We start from the raw sequence: 23,089 nt of genomic DNA, 5'->3' as shown, positions 1-23,089 counted from the left end.
GCCTTGTAACAATAACCAAAACGGCCTTGCTGTGCTGGTACTGCGAACGGCTGAAAGCAAGGGGAAACTAATTTTTCCCAAGGGCATGCAGCTTTACTGTATGATTAAATGATGATGGCGTCCTCTTGGGTAAAATATTCCGGACGTAAAATAGTCCCCCATTTGGATCTCCGGGCGGGGACTACTCAAGAGGATGTCGTTATCAGGAGAAAGAAAACTGGCATTCTACGAATCGGAGCGTGGAATGTCAGATCCCTTAATCGGGCAGGTAGGTTAGAAAATTTAAAAAGGGAAATGGATAGGTTAAAGTTACATATAGTGGAAATTAGTGAAGTTCGGTGGCAGGAGGAACAAGACTTTTGGTCAGGTGATTACAGGGTTATAAACACAAAGTCAAATAGGGGTAATGCAGGAGTAGGTTTAATAATGAATAGGAAAATAGGCATGTGGGTAAGCTACTACAAACATAGTGAACGCATTATTCTGGCCAAGATAGATACAAAGCCCACACCTACTACAGTAGTACAAGTTTACATGCCAACTAGATCCGCAGATGAAGAAATTGAAGAAATGTATGATGAAATAAAAGAAATTATTCAGATAGTGAAGGGAGACGAAAATTTAATAGTCATGGGTGACTGGAATTCGAGTATAGGAAAAGGGAGAGAAGGAAACATAGTAGGTGAATATGGAATGGGGGTAAGGAATGAAAGAGGAAGCCACCTGGTAGAATTTTGCACAGAGCACAACTTAATCATAGCTAACACTTGGTTTAAGAATCATGATAGAAGGTTGTATACATGGAAGAACCCTGGAGATACTAAAAGGTATCAGATAGATTATATAATGGTAAGACAGAGATTTAGGAACCAGGTTTTAAATTGTAAGACATTTCCAGGGGCAGATGTGGACTCTGACCACAAACTATTAGTTATGAACTGTAGATTAAAACTGAAGAAACTGCAAAACTTGGGAATTTAAGGAGATGGGACCTGGATAAACTGAAAGAACCAGAGGTTGTACAGAGTTTCAGGGAGAGCATAAGGGAACAATTGACAGGAATGGGGGAAAGAAATACAGTAGAAGAAGAATGGGTAGCTTTGAGGGATGAAGTAGTGAAGGCCGCAGAGGATCAAGTAGGTAAAAAGACGAGGGCTAGTAGAAATCCTAGGGTAACAGAAGAAATATTGAATTTTATTGATGAAGGGAGAAAATATAAAAATGCAGTAAATGAACCAGGCAAAAAGGAATACCAACGTCTCAAAAATGACATCAACAGGAAGTGCAAAATGGCTAAGCAGAGATGGCTAGAGGACAAATATAAGGATGCAGAGGCTTATCTCACTAGGGGTAAGATAGATACTGCCTACAGGAAAATTAAAGAGACCTTTGGAGATAAGAGAACCACTTGTATGAACATCAAGAGCTCAGATGGAAACCCAGTTCTAAGCAAAGAACAAGGGTGATGTACTTGAGGACAATATTATGGAAGAGGATGTAGATGAAGATGAAATGGCAGATACGATACTGCGTGAAGAGTTTGACAGAGCACTGAAAGACCTGAGTCGAAACAAGGCCCCCGGAGTACACAACATTCCATTGGAACTACTGATAGCCTTGGGAGAGCCAGTCCTGACAAAACTGTACCATCTGGTGAGCAAGATGTATGAAACAGGCGAAATACCCTCAGACTTCAAGAAGAATATAGTAATTCCAATTTCAAAGAAAGCAGGTGTTGACAGGTGTGAAAATTACCGAACAATCAGTTTAATAAGCCACAGCCGCAAAATACTAACGCGAATTCTTTACAGACGAATGGAAAAACTAGTAGAAGCCGACCTCGGGGAAGATCAGTTTGGATTCCATAGAAATACTGGAACAGGTAAGACAATACTGACCTTACGACTTATCTTAGAAGAAAGATTAAGGAAAGGCAAACCTAAGTTTCTAGCATTTATAGACTTAGAGAAAGCTTTTGACAATGTTGGCTGGAATACTCTCTTTCAAATTCTAAAGGTGGCAGGGGTAAAATACAGGGAGCGAAAGGCTATTTACAATTTGTACAGAAACCAGATGGCAGTTATAAGAGTCGAGGGAAATGAAAGGGAAGCAGTGGTTGGGAAGGGAGTGAGACAGGGTTGTAGCCTCTCCCTGATGTTATTCAATCTGTATATTGAGCAAGCAGTAAAGGAAACAAAAGAAAAATTCAGAGTAGGTATTAAAATCCATGGAGAAGAAATAAAAACTTTGAGGTTCACCGATGACATTGTAATTCTGTCAGAGACAGCAAAGGACTTGGAAGAGCAGTTGAACAGAATGGATGGTGTCTTGAAAGGAGGATATAAGATGAACATCAACAAAAGCAAAACGAGGATAATGGAATGTAGTCGAATTAAGTCGGGTGATGTTGAGGGTATTAGATTAGGAAATGAGACACTTAAAGTAGTAAAAGAGTTTTGCTATTTGAGGAGCAAAATAACTGATGATGGTCGAAGTAGAGAGGATATAAAATGTAGACTGGCAATGGCAAGGAAAGCGTTTCTGAAGAAGAGAAATTTGTTAACATCGAGTATAGATTTAAGTGTCAGGAGGTCATTTCTGAAAGTATTTGTATGGAGTGTAGCCATGGATGGAAGTGAAACATGGACGGCAAATAGTTTGGGCAAGAAGAGAATAGAAGCTTTCGAAATGTGGTGCTACAGAAGAATGCTGAAGATTAGGTGGGTAGATCACATAACTAATGAGGAAGTATTGAATAGGATTGGGGAGAAAAGAAGTTTGTGGCACAACTTGACCAAAAGAAGGGATCGGTTGGTAGGACATGTTCTGAGGCATCAAGGGATCACCAATTTAGTATTGGAGGGCAGCGTGGAGGGTAAAAATCACAGGGGGAGACCAAGAGATGAATACACTAAGCAGATTCAGAAGTATGTAGGTTGCAGTAGGTACTGGGAGATGATGAAGCTTGCACAGGATAGAGTAGCATGGAGAGCTGCATCAAACCAGTCTCAGGACTGAAGACCACAACAACATGGCTGATCCATGTCTCCAAAATATTCTTTCTTCTAGGAGTGCTAGTTCTGCAAGGTTTGCAGTGCAGGAGAGCTTCTGTGAAGTCTGAAAGGTAGGAGACACGGTAAAGGCAGAACTGAAGCTGTGAGGACAGGTCGTGAGTCGTGCTTGGGTAGCTCAGTCAGGAGAACACTTGCCTGTGAAAGGCCTCATATGGCCAACACAGTCTCAGCACGCCTGCAGAAATTCAAATGGGTGGTTCTCTGCCACCCTCCATACAGTCCAGACCTCTCTCCCTGTGATTACACCATTTTTGGTCCCTTAAAAAGGCTCTGAGGGGCAAACGATTCACTTCGGACGACGATGTCCAGCTGTACGTGCAGAACTGGTTCACACCACAGCCCCAGGAAATTTATGAGACAGCCATTCATTGCCTTGTGTCACAGTGGGACAAGTGTCTCAACAGACAGGGTCAATACTTCTAACATACAGGTACTGGTTTCTGTAATTATGCCTCTGGCCCTTATAGATAAATCTCACACATGATAAAAATAGTTGCTACAATATATATTTACTTCCAAGTGAGTGTAAAATATCACTGCCTTGAATCATGAAGCACACACAGATGAACTGGGTTCATAATAGAGGCTTTTATGTCTGGATCAGACATAGTTTATATCTTCTCCATGGTTCCTGACTGAGGCCCTACATTGTACTTGTAGCCTTTAAATTCTTAAGCTGTGGAGCAACCAAGCTAATAAATGAAAATTAGAACCAGAAATCTCAGTTTTTAACATTGAGCACATTGCCCATAATATTGTTGCCTTCAATGTCAGAAAATATGCCATCCCATAATAATTCACACACAATATCTTAGCGAGGACTACCATAATGGTAATATTATTCACATGGCAGTCCCACTAATATTCTGCCTCCAAAACATGTATATTACATTCTTTCCAACATTGAAGGCAAGCCCAATCTGCCCACTCCTCCAATCACATTATTGTCAGTTTCAAATTAACCAGTTCCTGCAAAGCTGGAGGAAGATCACGAAATTGTACTCCATCAATGAACACTGATTATGAATGTTAACTGGTGACATAATACAATCAATTGCAATAGCTAACTTAAGTCATATTATCACAGGTACACCATGGAAATCATTCCCTTGTTAAAATCTCAAGGGGAAGCCTCGCTCCAGTTCAGTATGATGAACAGAATAATAGCCGCCATAGCTTCTGTAAAAGCTGATGAATTTAGTTATCATCTAGATGTTTGTTGTTCGTGCTGCTGCTGGTGGACACAGAGCATTTGTAATAACATAGCTAAACTTCAAGACTTTGTGAATGCTCTGCAATTAATCCCATGTTTGTAGTTGGTTTTTATCAACAAATATGGAGTTTTGAAATCAGGTCATTCTTTAGGAAACACCCTCTATAAGGTGGTGTTTGCATAGGAATAATTTTATTATTGTCTTCTCCATCAGGGTAACTCTTTCAAGGGTTGTACCCATACTGGAAGCAACTAGTTGAGTTTTCTGGATTCCAAGATCCTAAATTCCAAGATCCAAACACAGGTTAGCTGACAATGCACTTCTGGTGATTACTATGCAACCAGGGTGGGGCACACTACAATAACAGGTTAATAACATGTGGTCCTCCACTGGTTTCATGGGAGAACAGATTACCTCCTTTTATGTGTCAGGGCAGTTGCCAGCCAGATTTTATTAAAATCAGCCATGAGGATTTCCTTTTAGTCTACTTTTTACATTCCATAGCACCAACATTGATGAGATCACTGCTTGGTGGAGTCTTCAGTGACTCTCACCATACAGAATCCAGTAACCAAATGAAAAGTTGCAGTTTTAATCCTCAACGAAAACAATTTTAGGCAAAATAATTTAATTGGGTAGGTAAAAAATCTACTCACCAAGCAGCAGCAGAATATACACATAAAAGAAGGTTATAATTAGGCAATCTTTTGGAGTCAGTGGCTCCTCCTTCAGGCAGAAGGGCTGGAGGGGAAGGAAGAGAAGTGAAGGAAAAGGACTAGAGAGGTCTAGGAAAAAAAGTAGATTTCGGGTACGACATCCAGAATCACAGGCCCGTAGAGAGTTACTGCACGGGATGAGAAGGAAAGACTTCTTTCTACCCCTTTTCCTACACCTCTCCAGTCCTTTTCCTTCACCCCTCTTCCTTCCCCTTCAACCCTTCTGCCTGAAGGAGGAACCATCGGCTCCAAAAGCTTGCCTAATTATAACCTTTTATGTATGCGTTCTGCCACCGCTTCGTGAGTAGATTTTTCATCTATACAATTAAATTAGTTTTAATCTTCAGTAGTATTTGAAAAAAAGTTGCAGCTGTTCCTTTCCATTTATTCCACATAGTGACAGAAAGGTGGTGGTGATTGAAGTTCTCTATCATTGTCTGGAGTTCTACATTTGAGATACTTTTACTTCAGCATAAATGTTACTGGCTGGTTGATTAATGGAGCCAACTACTAGGCCATCAGTCCCTTTTTTCTAGAACAGACAGGTTTATGTGGTTAAATCAGATATGGTCTACCAAAGGTCAACCAAGACTAGATAAAGGGGCAGAAAAGATGATAAAGGGGCAGAAAAGATGAAAGGGAGGCACAGGAAGAAAGGTAGGCAAGGTGCCCCATCTAGGGAGCAGCCAGAAGCCCACAAAAGCAGACAGCAATGAGGGGACATACATTCCCCACCCCACCACCACTCACCAGAGGTACTCCACTCAGAAATTGCCAAGGGAAGACTAGCAATGCAGGCAGGGAGAGAGAAGCACAGGCAGACTAAAGATGAACAAGTTGTACAGACCACATGAGACAGAGGGGAAGAGTAAAGGAGCAGGTAGGATGAGGGCTGGGATGGATCACCAAGCCCAGACAGACACAGCTTGGTCTGGGTTGAGAAGGCAACAGAGTTCTCTGCCAACCCCTCAATGGGCCAGTTAGGTTAAGTGACTCTCCCTTAAAAGGAGTAGTAAAAGCCCACCCTCCCCCAGTTCCTTTCCCTTCACCACTCTTCCTTCCCCTTCAGCCCTTTTTCCGGAAGAAGGAATCAGTGGTGCCAAAAGCTTGCATACATACAACCTTTTTTTATATGTGTGTTCTCCTGTCATCACTTGGTAAGTAGATTTTTTTTATCTATCCAATTACATTGTAAAACTAAGTCAGCCACTGAGGCATCGTCCCCTAACACAAGGGGTAGTAAGTCAGGGAGATTAAGAGTCTGCCACAGGGTGGCTAGGTTGGGACAGTCCAGTAAAATATGGACCACCAACAAACGGGAACCACAATAACAGTGGGGTAGGTCCTTGCAATGGAGGAGTGACCATGAGTCAGTTAAGTATGGCCAATGTGGAGCTGGCAAAGGATGGTGGAGTCCTAGCGAGAGGCCTGCATGGAGGGCTGCCACTGATTCGTAACCTCCTTTATCACCTGCAGTTATTCTGGTAAAGTCAAGAGTAAGTCATCCTAGATTTCAGATCCTTAAAACTTGATGGTGTAATACCGATTGGAGATCTGTTTCCAGAATACCAATCTCAAAATTGCTGGTGGCCAGTTTGGTGAGGCTATCAGCGAGTTCATTCAGCAGGAACCCCATGTGGCCCAGGATCCAGACAAAGGTCAATGAGCATCCACATTGTTCAAGGGCATGCAGGGAATCCTTTAAAGCCAAGGCCAAGCAATGGCAAAGGTAACACTGGCCAAGAGCTTGCAAACAGCTCAAGGAGTCACTGCAGATGAGAAAGGACTCACCAGTGCAGGAACAGGTATGCTCAAGAGCATGAAAGATGGCTATGAATGCGGCACTGAAAACACCATAGCCATCCGGCAAGGAGTTCAATTCCACTGTAGGATCAACTGACGTCATAAGAATGAGGTCAAAAGCCACCAGCTGCAAGTTGGTGAGGTGCGGTTTTTCAGGGTGTTTCAGCATTTTCTAGTGAATGATGGAAGCAGCAGGTGGTAGCTCAGTTTGACAGTTTTAGATGTCACTGTTTTCAAGTGAAGGTATGCTGGCAAAATTGATGTCAGCTATAATGAAGCGATGCAATGTTTTTATTTTGTGCTTTATCATCATAAACATAATGTAAAAAGTTTTTGTTTTCAACTTTTTCAAATCACGTCAAACATTGTATGAAGGCGTGGTTTAACAACCCTGAACGAAGTGACTATAATAGGTATGTACATGCATGAGAGGTATGGATTTAAGAAACTACTGAATTGGAGCTCATATTTTATACTAAAAACTAAATCTGAACAGTTCTCAGAAGATTTACTGGAAGTGCTTGAACAGCTGTCGCAAGAGGGATAAGAGTGAAGTGACATGTGATTCACATAATGGGACTCAATGGCTTGCAGAGGCTGAGTCACCTGAACCGAGTGGTATAAATAATTGTCATATACACACGATCACAGGAGAAAGGGGGATATATTTACCCTCTACTAACAAATTCAACTATGTATATTCTGAGACCAGTCAAATATATGGTTCCCATTATGCGAGTCATTTATTGGCAAGTACTGTTTCCCTTTTGAGTTGACAAATCTTAATCACATGAGAAGAACAGCGGGCTTGGGAGTTCACTTCAGCATATCCCAAAGTGTGCCACAGTCATCTGATTTAACTGGTCACTTACAGCCTTCTCGTTTTGACTCATACTATAACTTCACTGTTATTTCTCTACAGGTTTCCGTTACTTTGTGAAGCCAATTTACATAGCAGTATGCTGTTTTACATTTGTTTTATTTCTTCCACATTTCTTATTTCACATTCTGAAGCACTGGTAATTACTGTAGGTTTGCTTACTGCTGGGGCTAGTTTGGGCTCAGCAATAGGCTCGTTTACAACATTTTTAAACGTGCATTTGAACGAACACCTGTTTATGTTGGATCCATAGTTTGCCTCTGACCTATTTTTTTGTTCAGGGTTTTGTTTAGTGCTGCTCTAAAATACGTTAAGAATTCTTCTCTTCTTTGCCTCAGCATCTGATACGTCACCATCACATTCTTGATTTTATTATCTTCCAAGCCAGAAGACATTCCTGCTTCACACTGTTTAATTGAGCAGTTTACACAGCAGCCAGGGACAGTTCTTCTCATTCCTTTAGTATGAGCCTTTATTCTGCACTTCCCACTTGTCTGAGCGTTATACCGCTGAGTGGTATGCCTGAATTGCTCACACTTAAAAATAAAAGAAATCTAACCGCCAAGCGGTGGCAGGCGAACACACATAGGGTATAGAAATCTGCAAGCTTTAGAAGCCAATGGCTCCTCCTGGAAGGAGGGATGAAGAAGAAAGAAAAGAGGTGACGGAAAAGGACTGGTGAGGTGTAGGAAATGGGGAGACTTCAGAATAGTCACCCAGAACACCTAGTCAGGGGAGACTTACCAGACAGAATGAGAAGGAAAGTGATTATTGGGGACTGCACCAGAAGATTTGAAAATTTGCATGCTTGAAGATGGAAGATAGAGTAATATGTAAGGCAGATTACTGCCAGAATGTCATGCACTAGTTAATAAGCTCAGAAAGCTAAGTGCATTGTATGTGGTGGAGGTGAACAGGGAAAAACAGACAGGTCAGAAAAGATATAGAGAAGTAAAAGGGAGTGAAGAAATTAACACTAATTAAACACAGGTGGTTGGCAATAACCAAGGACATGTTGTAATGCCATTCCCACAAGTTCTGGAAAACTTGTCTGGGGCAAAAACCAGATGGCAAGTGTGTTGAAAAAGGCACCGAGGTCAACTGTCATACTGTAGAGCAGTCCTTGCAACATGATATTGTGTGTTACAAGTACGCACTCACTGCTTACGTCCACTCACCCTAACTGATAACTTGGTGGTAGTCATGACAATGTAGAAAGCGAAACAGCATTTACATAACAGCTGGTACAAGTGTTTGCTTTTTTTAAACACTTCGTGACATGCTGGAAACATCCTGCTAGGTGTGTTGACCATTTTGTTATTGACTAGTTTGGGGAGGCTATCATCCCCCTCATTCTCACCCTAACCTGGCTTCTTGGGAATTAATGGTCATACAGTTCCCAAAAGCAACTAGGAATACAGAGGTAAATGCAGACAGGAGCCTACATTATCTGAACAAGCCTAATATAATTTCTGTGTGACATATCGCGTCAGTTAGCCGTTAATTATTGTTTCATCTCAGCTGGCATACACCCCAGCAGCACATAGAACACTACACTCTAACATCGAAATTTTTATTTATTTATTTATTTATTTATTATAGTAGCATACTGGTGATCTGGGTGGCCAAATCAAGATACCCAGTCAATGTGACAACCTGCCATTACTGCGGAGCACTGATTGCTAGCACATGTCTAGAGTCTATGATTACAGAAGACTGATGGCATCCACCAGCCCAGCCCATGGAACTCAAATTTCTCAAAACCCACGAAACATATGGCATGACCAGGAGCTTCCTGAATGCCAATGATATGGCAGGTGTTACCCTAGTAAAGCAGGAGATGTGTAATAATTATTTAGTTACTATTATCTTATGTCTGCTACAGCAGAAAGTCATAATTGTGTAATAAAACTTCTTAGCAACGAACTGTATGACAAAGCATTAGTTTTGATTTTGCAAACATAGGCCTGTTAGCCTCACAAATAAAACAATTGAGCTCACAATATTAGAAACTGATGTGCTGAGTAACATACATGAGGTCAATAAAAAAGCCATACGACTAACACTCTAGTCTTCCGTCTCTCAACACTGCAGATTTGCATTTGTTCACAGCAAGTTAACATTCCATATGCTTACACCTCCCGGGTTCACAAACTTGTGTAACACTCATTTGTACTGAACCATGTAACAACTGTTCCCAATGAGAGATGTAAAATTATTAAGACCAGTTTCTAGCATTTGTGAGCAATTGTTTGTTTCTGACTTGAACTAATAAGAAGAGAAAAATTTTGCTAAGGATTACTGCACACAAAAACTTTTCTGTCAAGTGCCCAGGTTTTCAGATTGTTTAAGACTATTTTTGAATGCTCACCTCTACTGAACACTAACCTCTTGGTTGAAAACTAACAAAAACTGATCAAAATGTCAACAGAGGCAGCTCTACAATACTTCATACAGCAGCTAACAATAAGAACAAAATTCAAACAACTGCATTTGACTCCAATCATCAAATTTTGGCGAATTGATTCAGATGACAAAAATCAGAAAAGTTGTTCTGAGATTCTCTTGTTGAATATATTCAGCAAGTACAGACAAGGAAAAGTACACTACATTCAATGATAACTGCCAACTAGATCTGCCACCCAAGCCAGAAAGAAGTACAGTGTTTTTGAAGTTTTGGCCTCTTTCCTCTTATTTCACTATGAAATCTTCACTCAGTTTGTGACCAATATGCTTTGTTTAGGTGAAGAAGTTTCATGCAAACCTTATGTGATCAGTTCACATAATTTTATTTATGTTCCATGTTGTTCTGATTTGTAGTTTGTCAGCTACAGAAAATAGTGGTAACTCGGTAAATACTGGTTAAAGTAGGTTTAATACATAACTTGTACATTTCTTTCATTAAATATATTCCTACAACAATTTGAATCTATTTTCCCCTTCATGTAGGAAAGCAAATATGAACAGAAAATGGAACAACTGATTTCTGGGTTCTAAATATTATGCACCCAGAAAGGAGGCTGTTCTATTAACATTGCTGTTAAATTACAAGATGCCATCATAAGTACAGAAATTGCACCATATATAAAAAGTAAATTTTAATGTTAAACAAAAATCATTTGGAGCATTTAAAAAAAAAGAATGATACCAATGAAAGTACTTTCTTGATTAACAATGACAAAGCTTGTAACTGTTGTTGATGAGATACCCCTCTAAATATGTCAGTAATAAAGATTTTTACTCAAGTTGACACTGAATGCATCATGAGATATACCAATATACAGGGCACCCACCAAAGTGGTTACAAAAATGTCGCCAAAAGTTCTTTTCAACATAACGAGTATTTAAATTCTAGTATTACTACTACCTGATGGAGCTGTACACACTACGCCATCTTTGCATTCAGTCTGTTACAAAAAAAATAGAAATATTCAGCAGAGTTACCCATCTCAGCTGGGAAATCAGTTTGGGTCATGAAGAAATGTACGAACACACAAAGCAATATTGACTCTCATGACTGTTATAGATAGACTGAAGACAGACACCTATATTTACAGCATTTGAAATTTAGAAGAAGCTATCTGGCATAGCAGAAGCATCCAATTCCACCCATCTGCTTTGACCCATGATGTCATCAATACGGCAGAAATTGCTAGTTCCAGCCTACACAATATGGCAACACTGACATGACTACATACACGCACCAACAAATACTAACAAAAATAAAAAATGACACAGTAACATCTCAAGCCAAAAATAAAATGAAACAACCATGGGAAATTGGGGGTTTAAGTTGGGGACAAGCTAAATACACAACAATTAAAAACACCACACCAAACTAAAACAAATAACACAAAAAGTTAAATCACAACATTCCAGCACACCAACAAAACCACAGGAATCTGACGTTTCCCTTGACCCATATAGCTCAATCACTACTATCAATGCCAAAAAACCAACACCTACTGCTCCGAAGAGTGGAACTGAAGCCCCAACAACTTAAAAACCCAAATATCCCATATTCACTACATCAATTAAAACAGAACCAACCTCCCATAAATACACAACAGATAAAATATCACAATTACTATAGAATAAAACCAAAAGAAGAACTCAAAACTACATTAGCACGATGACAGCCAAAATTCAGATGAACCCAATACCACAAGTTAAGCTCAGCATGTCCACATCCGCTACCAGACGGCACCATGAAAAACAACAACACGACACTACAAACACAACCAACTCAAACACTACCCTGTAACAACGCCAGACACCACACCAGCATTACGTCACACGTCAAAGCAGAAGGATGGTATCGGATGCTCCCGCTGAGTCAGCTTGTTACACCATCACCTGGAATCTAATCTTTGAAATTCTGAAGACAGCAAGGGATAAAACATAGGGAGCAAACAGTCATGCACAACTTCTATAGAAGCCACACTGCAGCAATAAAGAGTCTAAGCACATGAAAGGCAAGTAGTGGTTGAAAACTGAGTGAAGAGAGGATTGTAGCCTATTCTTGTTATTCAAAGCGACATCAAGAAAGCAGTAAGAGAAAGAGTCAAGTAATTGGGAAAGAGATCCTTAAAGTTCAGGGAGAACAAATTAAAACATTAACTTCAAGCTGTCAAACAGCGAAAGACTTTGAACTTCAGTTGAAGAGGACAGATTGTCTCTTGGAAAGAAATTGTTTGAAAACTATCAACAAACATAAAACAAAGCTAATGGACTCCAACTGAACTAAATTGGGCAATGCTGAACAAATCAAATTATTAGGAAATGAGAAAGTATGATGGATCGTCGAAGTTTTAATCATAACATCAAAAAATATAGTTACGTAATTAACTCTGTGTTTCCAAGTACATGTTACAGCCCTGTTACACACTGAAACCAAGACACCACAGTACCATACTATCCTCCAGCTCATTTTGTAAAAGACAGTAACACATGCTGCTGCTTTGTACTACCAAATTTTACCTACGCCTCTATTTCTGGCATGCCACCCAATGATGACTTTCTCTTTCCTTGGATGAATAAAACATTACATGGCAGACATTTCTAGAATAATGACAAGGTGATTTGAAATGTGGAATGTTTCCTATACAGCTAAAATACAGACATCCACAATCAAGGTTCCTGACAAGTCATCCACTATTGGGAAAATTGGACCACTGAAGGAGGAATATGTAGAGAACGCCTAACATCCCCAACTATCATGGTTGCATTTTTTTATTTTATATTTTATTTTATTTTTTGTGGGTGGTAACTAAAACATCATGAATACCCCTCTAGGTGGACAAGTTTCAAAGTCAAAGTAATATTTTTTGTGTATTTACAACCATTTTACTTAAAATGAAGCACAGTTAAATTCAAATGCTGACTAGCATTAATTATTGCACATACTTAAGCATTTTGTAGTAATTTAAGACATTTGTCTCAGCTAGACTATTCAGGAAAGTTGTTCTATATTTCTGCAGACTCTTCATGCTGACACCAACAGAACATGATTATAGGAAATGACTAAACCAACAGAAAAACTGTTGATATACAAATTAAAATTTATAAAAAATATATGTTAATGATTGTAGTCAGTTTGTAATCTCAAAAATCAAGCACTAGCCTCCATGTATTCTGAAGAAGTTCTAGTTATTTGTAAAATTGGGCAATTTTCCATAGCAATTTTGGTCTAGGACATTCAGTAAATTTACAAGTGATTAATTTCACAATCTCTATACAAAAATACTTCAAAATTGTTCTGAGAGTTACAAGGTAAATACCACAACATCAAAATGCAACATATAACCCCAATTTTACAAGACTACCTTACGAACCAATTTTTGCATTGAAGAGCAATTACATCCATTTTAACTCACTGTACACAACTACGACACATAGGTCAGAAAATATAAGTCTACCAACCAGGCAGACAGAAGACATGAAGATGTGCATGTAGCACAGTTCAATATTTATAAGCCTGGAGTTAGTTTTCCAGACATTGGAGTTTGCGGAAGCATTACAGCATGTTCATGGTCCAGCAGTCAACAGTGGGTGTCCTAAGAGGTGCCATTATGAAGTGCAAAACATTGTTCAATATTGTACGTTTCATACAAGAAATTGTGTGTAAAGAAAGGGCATTTTGCAAAAGGGACCATCCAAATGAGGTAGTGTAATGTTTAAGAGACTGATCTTATACTCTGGAGAATGGAGTTTAATCCGCCTGGGCATTCTGGTATAGGATGTCTAGTTTTCCTAAATCATTTCATGCAAATGCCAGGATGAGTCATTCGTGTAAGGTTATATCCTCAAAAAAAAAAAAAAAAAAAAAAAAGATAGCCTAGTCATATATTGTATGTGTGAATGTGTTTTGCACTACTTGTTTTCATTGTGTAATAATTACAAATCCCATATCATTAGGAGATGAACCCTGGTTGAATACATAAATCAAGGTCTATGAAACTGTACGCAATACCGACTCTAAATTTGGTTTCACATTTTTAAGTCTCACATAGCGGCCAAGACTACATGGCAAATTGCTGCAGCCCTAACCTAAAACATTATACTCCATGGTTTACTCCAAAAGCAACTGATGACTCCTGATAAAATATACAATATAATTCTAATATAGCGAAAAGTTACTACGTCCGCTGTAAATCACTCATCACATCCTGTTCACTACACAAGAAAATACTATACAATTATTTCACACTTTAAATAATCAAATGCGATAATGTTGTTGCACTCCTGTGCCACAGAAACTGTTTCAAAAATTGAAGAAATATATCAGCTTTGTTCAAGTCAACCCACAAATATTATTACATAATTATCCCTAAACCCTTGCTACCTGAACATGGTGTGGGCGTCACTTTTTTTTCCTAGGAAAAAAAACAGGATACACAAATGTTCTCCATACGTTCCGAATGTTGGCTCCGAGGTCATAATGAATTTTATTCCATGATGCCTCTGTTGCTATACTTTACGAAATGAACGGCAAAGTCTCTGAAAGTTTGACACATGCGGTGAAGTAAGCTTCTTGGCACACTTACAATTCAACCATCCATTCTTTCGTCAGCATTTCATCCCAGTTGTCTTCATTTAGCTCTCTTAACATGCTTTTCGCTGCTATGCCTGACAAATTTAATGAACATAAGAATATAACACATATCAGCACTCTCTTCAGCACGCCGGATGCCATCTTTCCTGAGTTCCTGACGTCGCCCTCAACCAACCCTCAACACACACCTCCTTCCACAGACTTGAAAGAAAAAGCTATGTACACATGTTTACTATAATCGCTGCTACGAACTTAAAAAACAGCGTAGCCATATGCTCAATCTTTATCTTTCGAGGAACAGATAACATGCAATGGATTATTTACTTCCTTCAGCTACCCATAATATTGTTCAGCATTGTATTAATGATAAATATAGCTACAAATATAACTTATATGGGTAGGAGGAAAGCCTCGCAATGCTAGCAACAACTGATTTCAGTTTTAAAAAATACAACTGTAGGAATAAAATATAACTTTTATTTCGTAAAATTTGAAGAAATTCTAGCTCGCAATTGTAACCGTCCTGATTTTAGATATTTCGTCTGAACCGTTGCTAGAATTCTCCAGCTTGTATCCATTTTATGCATGATTTTATCCATCAAATTACATCTTTGGTTATCTGTCAAGTATCAACACAGTAAGCAGATCCATAACAAACATTGTGTAGAAATGGCTCATTGGTTCCATAGAAATGTTTTTAAAGCGACAGCACCAGTTAATTTCGATCTAAAACTAATAGCCATGGATGGTGAAGCATTAAAAATTTGTAGGTAAGTATTGTCAGTGCTAAATCATTGTAGTGTATGAATCATTAGCTATCATCATCAGAAGGCTTCCATACAGTACTTTTTTATATACTCAAAAGTGCACAATGTTAGAATGCTCCCAGTAGCATTCAGCCTTAAGAATGGTTTCCACGAATAAATGTAACTTATTTCAGTGCAGCAACGTTGTATCAAAAATTTCTGAAATTTACCTTACACGTAAAGACTGAATTCTTAACCGACTATGGTGACGTCCGTGGAACGTTCGGTGAGCCATAAGGAATTGTATGCCATAATCTGCCCGACGCAGCACACTATTCAAAAATATACGTATCTGCTTAACCTACTAACATCAAGGAAGTCTTACATTAACTAAAATGTTGTCGTTAAATACTGTTTTTGTTTCTGTTTACAATGAAACAATAACATCTCCTGATTTATTTTGTTACTGTGACCCTCATATACCCACTGTTTCTTATAAATGCTTGTCTTAATACCTAACTCTGTCAGATAGTCGTAAAATCATGATACTACTTTTGCTTTGAGTTTTTTCATCCCCACCTCCATCCACCTGATTTGACACTGTCACAAAAAAACTTTTTTTTTTATGTCTGACCGCTAATTTTAAATGTGGATCTCATCTAGTATGTCAGTTAGTGCAAACAATTTTCTTATTTGTGATTTGCACCGTATAGGATATGGTTCTAGAGTTGCACTTCTGTTCTGCCACTTTAAAAAAAACTGCTGTATAAACTGATGCAGTCCAAAAACCACCCCTCATTGTGCATGGCTCTGGCGATTTTAGATGCCATTCTTCTGAGATTTTATAAACAATGATATGAAAAGCTTTGCTCTCAGAAGGGTCAAAAGCAAAGATGTACAAAGAATTTGTTGACTGCCAGAAGGCTGCCTACATTGAGGTATGAAACACTATATGTACCCACCTTCTAAGAGGATTCACAATTTTGACTAAATGACAATGCAAATCATGTTGCCGCACCCCAGTAAACAGGATACCACAGTGGTCTAATAGTCTTCATTATTATGACAAATTGAAAAATATTGTGGTAAACATTTTTGTTTTCCTTTCTAAAACAGAAATGCTGTAAGTGCTCCAGAAGTTTTCCTCGTCTGTTAGCCTGTACTACAGAACTGTTGATGGAATTTTCTTGATGTATTAACCAGGAAAGATCATCCTCTTTCTGCAGTATTTCAACAAGTTTTCTGTTCATCAATTCCAGAAAAGCAATAGGATCCTGTAGGAAGTCATCTTTAATAGGATCTGTACTCGACATCTGCCCTCCCAAGATTTAACGTCCCATCGACATCGAAGTCTCTCCCAAGAGAACATCAACCAGGTGAATCACATGCTGCCAGATGTAAGCATCCATGAAATGATATGAAAGCTAGAGGGGGCAGGAAGGGAAATAGGCCTAATCAAATTTTGTCGTAGTGTCAGTCCATACAGTCTACTGCTTGCACTACTCCAAGTTGAAAGCATTCTTGACATAATGCGTCATGTAAAACTGGTAATGGCAATGGCAGGAAAAGCATTTGTGAAGAAGAAAAATTTCTTAACATTGAAAATAGATTTAAGTGTTACGTGTTAAAATTTTGTGTTGTGAACAGTTTTATTTAATAACTTGAATGACATCTAAATAGCTTTGTTTTACCAGACACAGACTGTTTTATGCTCTTTGCTGAATGGAAGTGTTTATTATTATTTTAAGCATTAATGTGCTTCTTTTAATAAACCAGTGTTTTCAAACAATGATATGCGTGATAGTTAAACAGGTTATGGGGCCAAGCTCACTACAGAATAATTTAAAGTAAATTGTAGAAACACAAGTTGTAAGTTTTGTAGGCCCTACATAAATGAAGTGAAAATTTTGAATTAGTGTACATCGGAGTAACTTTTAGAGTAATTTTGTGAATTTCGTCTATGTAGTCAACAAGAACGATAATCATTGATTTACTGGAAGGGCTTCAAACAGGAATACATTGAAATACAAAGCAAATGTTTCGCTGTATGGTATTCCTGGAGCACTTGACGTTATTGAACATAGATTAGTTAAACATGTAGAATGTGTGGAAGATGCTACTGCTCACGTAAAAAGAGACATATAAGAACACATTAAATAATTATCTTAAAGCTGACAGCACTGCTTTAATTGTATTGACTATGAGTAATGCAGAGGATCATTGCAGAATGAAATGAATATGACATTGATGGCTGGGAGGCCCACATGGGAAAGTTTGGCTGGCAAGGTGCATGTCTTTTCAGTTGACGACTTGTATGTCAGTGATGATGAAATGATGATGAGAGCAACACAACACCCAGTCCCCAATTGTAGAAAATCTCTGACCCGACAGGAATCGAACCCGGGCCCACTGCATGGCAGTTGGAATGCACTAACCACTCAGCTAAAGGGGCAGGTAACAGACATTCATAATTAAAATTTTTTGGATTTCTGAAGCATTCGAACGATGATGTAGCATCTCATATATCAAAGTCAAAAAATGTGTGGAATGATTTTACCAAGATGTAGGAAATAATCCAAGATTACCCTATTTATTTTTAATTTGTAAAATTGTACACAAACTGTCAGATGAGTCTTTTTAATCCAATCAAGTTGGATACTTATATCAAAAAGTGATAGGACAGTTAATAACTTGACAACTCAACCTTGTGCAAATGGGAAAGCTTTTTTGAATGAAAGAAGGGATTCTACATCTCAAGAGACACTTATAAGTAACTCGTTAGAACATCTCTTTATACAACCATAGTGGAAAAAAATTGTTTGTTATTACTGTTGTTGTTGTGTTCTTCAGTTCAGAGACTGGTTTGATGCAGCTCTCCATGCTACTCTAGCTTGTGCAAGCTTCTTCATCTTCAACTACCTACTGCAACCTACATCCTTCTGAATCTGTTTAGTGTATTCGTCTCTTGGTCTCCCTCTATGATGTCTACACTCCAAGCTGCCCTCCAATACTAATTTGGTGATCCCTTGATGCCTCAAAACATGTCCTATGAACTGATTCCTTATTCTAGTCAAGTTGTGCCACAAATTCCTCTTCTCCCCAATTCTATTCAGTACCTCCTCATTAGATACGTGATCTACCCATCTAATCTTCAGCATTCTTCTGTAACGCTTCATTTTGAAAGCTTCTATTCGTTTCTGTTTATCATCAATGTTTCATTTCCATACATGGCTACTCTCCATACAAATACTTTCAGGAATGACTTCCTGACACTTAAATCTATACTCAGTGTTAACAAACGTCTCTTCTTCAGAAACACTTTCCTTGCCATTGCCAGTCTACATTTTATATCCTCTCTATTTTGACCATCATCAGTTATTTTTGTCCCCAAATAGCAAAACTCATCTTCTACTTTAAGTGTCTCATTTCCTAATCTAATTCCCTCAGAATCACCCGATTTAATTTGACTACATTCAATTATCCTTGTTTTGCATTTGTTGATGTTCATCTTATATCCTCATTTCAAGACATTGTTCATTCTGTTCAGCTGCTCTTCTGGGTCATTTGCTGTCTCTGACAATGCCATCGGTAAACCTCAGAGTTTTATTTCTTCTCCATGGATTTTAATTCCTACTCCAATTTTTTCTTTTGTTTCCTTTACAGCTTGCTCAGTATACAGACTGAATAACATTGGATAGGCTACAACTGTGTCTTACTCCTTTCCCAACCACTGCTTCCCTTTCATGCCCCTTTTACTCGTATAACTGCCATCTGGTTTCTGTACAAATTGTAAATAGCCTTTCACTCCTTGTATTTGACCCCTGACACCTTCAGAATTAAGAGAGTATTCCAGTCCGCATTGTCGAAAGCTTTCTTTAAGTCTACAAATGCTAGAAACATGGGTTTACCTTTCCTTAATCTATCTTCTAAGATAAGTCATAGGGTCAGTATTGCTTCACGTGTTCCAACATTTCTATGGAACCCAAACTGATCTTCCCCAAGGTCAGTATCTACCAGTTTTTCCATTTGTCTGTAAAGAATTCGTGTTAGTATTTTGCAGCTGTGACTTATTAAACTGATAGTTTGGTAATTTTCACACCTGTCAACACCTGCTTTCTTTGGGATTGGAATTATTATATTCTTCTTGAAGCCTGAGGGTATTTCGCCTGTCTCATACATCTTGCTCACCAGATGGTAGAGTTTTGTCATGGCTGGCTCTCCCAAGGCTATCAGTAGTTCTAATGGAATGTTGTCTACTTCTGGGACCTTGTTTCGACTTAGGTCTTTCAGTGCTCTGTCAAACTCTTCACCCATTATCATATCTCTCATTTCTTCTTCATCATCCACATCCTCTTCCGTTTCCATAATATTGTCCTCAAGTACATTGCCCTTGTATAGACCCTCTATATACTCCTTCCACCTTTCAGCCTTCCTTTCTTTGCTTACGACTGGTTTTCCATCTGAGCTCTTGATATTCATACAAGCGTTTCTCTTTTCTCCAAATGTCTCTTTAATTTTCCTGTAGGCAATATCTATCTTACCCCTAGTGATATATGCCTCTACATACTTACATTTGTCTTCTAGCCATCCATGATTAGCCATCTTGCTCCTTCCTGTTGATCTCATTTTGAGACGTTTGTATTCCCTTCTTTCTGCTTCATTCACTGCATTTTTATATTTTCTCCTTTCATCAATTAAATTCAATATCTCTTGTGTTACCCAAGGATTTCTGCTAGCCCTCCTCTTTGTACCTACTTGATCCTCCGATGCCTTCACTATTTCATCTCTCAAAGTTACCCATTCTTCTTCTACTGTATTTCTTTCCCCCATTCCTGTCAATTGTTCCCTTATGCTCTCCCTGAAACTCTGTATAACCTCTGGTTTAGTCAGTTTATCCAGGTTCCATCTCCTTAAATTCCCACCTTTTTGCAGTTTCTTCAGTTTTAATCTACAGTTCATAACTAATAGTTTGTGGTCAGAGTCCACATCTGCCCCTGGAAATGTCTTACAATTTAAAACCTGGTTCCTAAATCTCTGTCTTACCATTATATAATCTATCTGATACCCTTTAGTATCTCCAGGGTTCTTCCATGTATACAACCTTCTATCATGATTCTTAAACCAAGTGTTAGCTATGATTAAGTTGTGCTCTGTGCAAAATTCTACCAGGCGGCTTCCTCTTTCATTCTTTACCCCCATTCCATATTCACCTACTACTTTTCCTTCTCTTCCTTCCCCTACTATCGAATTCCAGTCCCCCACCAGTATTAAATCTTCACCTCCTTTCACTATCTGAATAATTTCTTTTTATCTTATCATGTATTTCATCAATCTCTTCATTACTTGCCGAGCTCATTGGCATATATACTTGTGCTACTGTGGTAGCTGTGGGCTTCATGTCTATCTTGGCTACAATAATGCATTCACTATGCTGTTTGTAGTAGCTTACCCACACTCCTATTTTTTTATTTATTTATTTTTTTATTCATTATTAAACCTACTCCTGTTTTCCCCCAATTGGATTATGTATATATAAACATTTATTCACCTGACCAGAAGTCTTGTTCCTCCTGCCACCGAACTTCACTAATTCCCACTATACCTAACTTTAACCTATCCATTTCCCTTTTTAAATTTTCTAATATACTTGCCTGATTAAGGGATCTGGCATTCCATGCTCAGATCTGCAGAATGTCAGTTTTGTTTCTCCTGATAACATCGTCGTCCTGAGTAGTCCCCACCCGGAGATCCGAATGTAGGACTATTTTACCCAAGAGGACGCCATCATCATTTAAATCAAAATAAACAACATGTCAAGATGTTAATTTCAGAGATGTTAGGCAGAAATGTAGGATTGGACTCTGAGCTGTGTTTGTATGGTAAGGTATATTGGCTCCCATTTGGCACCCTGAAGAGAGCTCTGAACCAGTAGAGCTGATTCATACAGATGTTTATTGTCCTTTTGAAAAATCCAGGTTTGAATATCACTACTTTGTTTTACTCAAAAATTATTACAGTAAATTTCAAGCTATTTACTTCAGCAAGGAAGAATCAGATGTTCCTAGTGAACTAAGACAATTTATAACCGAAACAAAGACTGCTGGGCATACAATTAAAAACCTCTTAAGTGCTAATGGAGGAGAGTTCAACAATAAACAGGTAAGGGAGACTGTACAAGAGGAGGGCATAATCCAATGTTTCATAGTGCCATACACTCCACAGCAAAATTAATGCAGTGAAAGAGAAAATAGTACTCTTGTTGAAACAGCCAGTGCTATGATGCGTGCACACTGAAACGTTCCTCAGTGATTTCGGGCTAAAATGATAAATTCTGCAGTGTACTTTCTGAATCGAACAAGAACTTCCAGTATTCTAGGGATATCGCCATACAAAATATGGTATTGGAAGAATGTGTGAAATATCTACATACATTAGGGTCTAAATGTTATGTTTGCTTCCCAAAACAATCAAGGATGAAAATGGATTGAAAAGCAGTTAAAGGGATTTGAGTTGGCTGTGGCCATGATGATAGTTATTGGACCTACTGTGAAGAAAATCGCCAGCTAATGAGATCATGAGATATTATTTTTGAAGAGAAAATGGTGCAAAACATAAATCTAGTACGTCCTGTGGATCTTGATACCCCTCATCGGAAGTCAAGAGTCATCAGGTGAAATTAACAGCAAAGTGAAATTTAATTTTCCAAGAGAAAATGAGTTCTATAGTTATGATGACTTACAGGATGAATGTGAAGAAAAATTAGAACAGTCTGGCAATGATAGGGTTAGGCCACAACTGTGTGAAAGTTTAATGCTAAATGCAGTTAATAACCTTTTGAGGAATCAGAATTTTATTGTTATGCCGTGAATTCAGGTCAATGAGATAATTAGAAAGCAGCCATGGATCAAGAAACGGCGGCTCAACAAGAAAATAGAACTTGGACTTGGAAGATTTACTTCCAAGAAAAAAGGCAATTCCATGTTAGTGGATCTACAAACTGAAGATGAATGCTTATATATTGGTTGACAGATTCAAAGCAAGATTGGTTGTTAAAGAACTGTCTCAAGAGAAAGGGACTGAGAATGAACAAACTTTGAACCCTGTGGTGAAGCTGTCGACTGTTCAAATGTTACTCTGCACTGCAGCCAAGGAGATGGTGAACATTTCACAGATAGATGTGATTACCGCTTTTCTTTACAGAAACCAACAGGAAATGATATTTATGACATAGCCTGAAGGATACAATGATGGTTGTAGAAAATTATGTTGATTAGCAAAAAGTGTTTACTGGTCTGAAACAGGCACCCCGTTGCTAGAATGAGAGATTCACTAATTATGTCATGGATTTAGGATTTAAGCGAAGTGAAGCTGATCCCTGCCTCCTTATTGGACAGAAAGGTTCTTACAAGATTTTCTTCGTACTCTTGTGTTTTTGATGGCTTGGTTGTGGCAAACAGTGATAGTGAACTTAAAGAATTTATTGTAGATCTTGAAGGGAACACAAAATAAAATCAAACCTGGCATTCTATTTCTTAGAAGTGGAAATTTATAGAAAAGAAGATGAGTCCATTAAAATCAGTCAGTCTCATTACACGAAGATGG

The 23,089-nt window shown here is 38.5% G+C and overlaps 2 protein-coding genes across 2 annotated transcripts in view; one reads left to right on the top strand and one right to left on the bottom strand.

The window, feature by feature from the left end:
- Positions 1-14,929, bottom strand: part of LOC124775028 (thioredoxin-related transmembrane protein 1) — a 52,853-nt gene extending 37,924 nt beyond the window's left edge. Inside the window, exon 1 of the mRNA XM_047249796.1 lies at positions 14,734-14,929. Coding sequence (XP_047105752.1) covers positions 14,734-14,882 — 149 coding nt within the window. The 5' untranslated portion in view covers positions 14,883-14,929. The remainder of the gene's footprint in view (positions 1-14,733) is intronic.
- Positions 14,930-15,368: 439 nt separating this feature from the next.
- Positions 15,369-23,089, top strand: part of LOC124776343 (BRO1 domain-containing protein BROX-like) — a 116,882-nt gene continuing 109,161 nt past the window's right edge. Inside the window, 1 exon segment of the mRNA XM_047251292.1 lies at positions 15,369-15,511. Coding sequence (XP_047107248.1) covers positions 15,411-15,511 — 101 coding nt within the window. The 5' untranslated portion in view covers positions 15,369-15,410.

Source organism: Schistocerca piceifrons, chromosome 2 (genome assembly GCF_021461385.2).
Source record: "Schistocerca piceifrons isolate TAMUIC-IGC-003096 chromosome 2, iqSchPice1.1, whole genome shotgun sequence".
Taxonomy (NCBI): Eukaryota; Metazoa; Arthropoda; class Insecta; order Orthoptera; family Acrididae; genus Schistocerca; species Schistocerca piceifrons.
The sequence above is the reverse complement of the archived record's forward strand: the minus strand, read 5'-3'. Positions and strand labels throughout refer to the sequence as shown.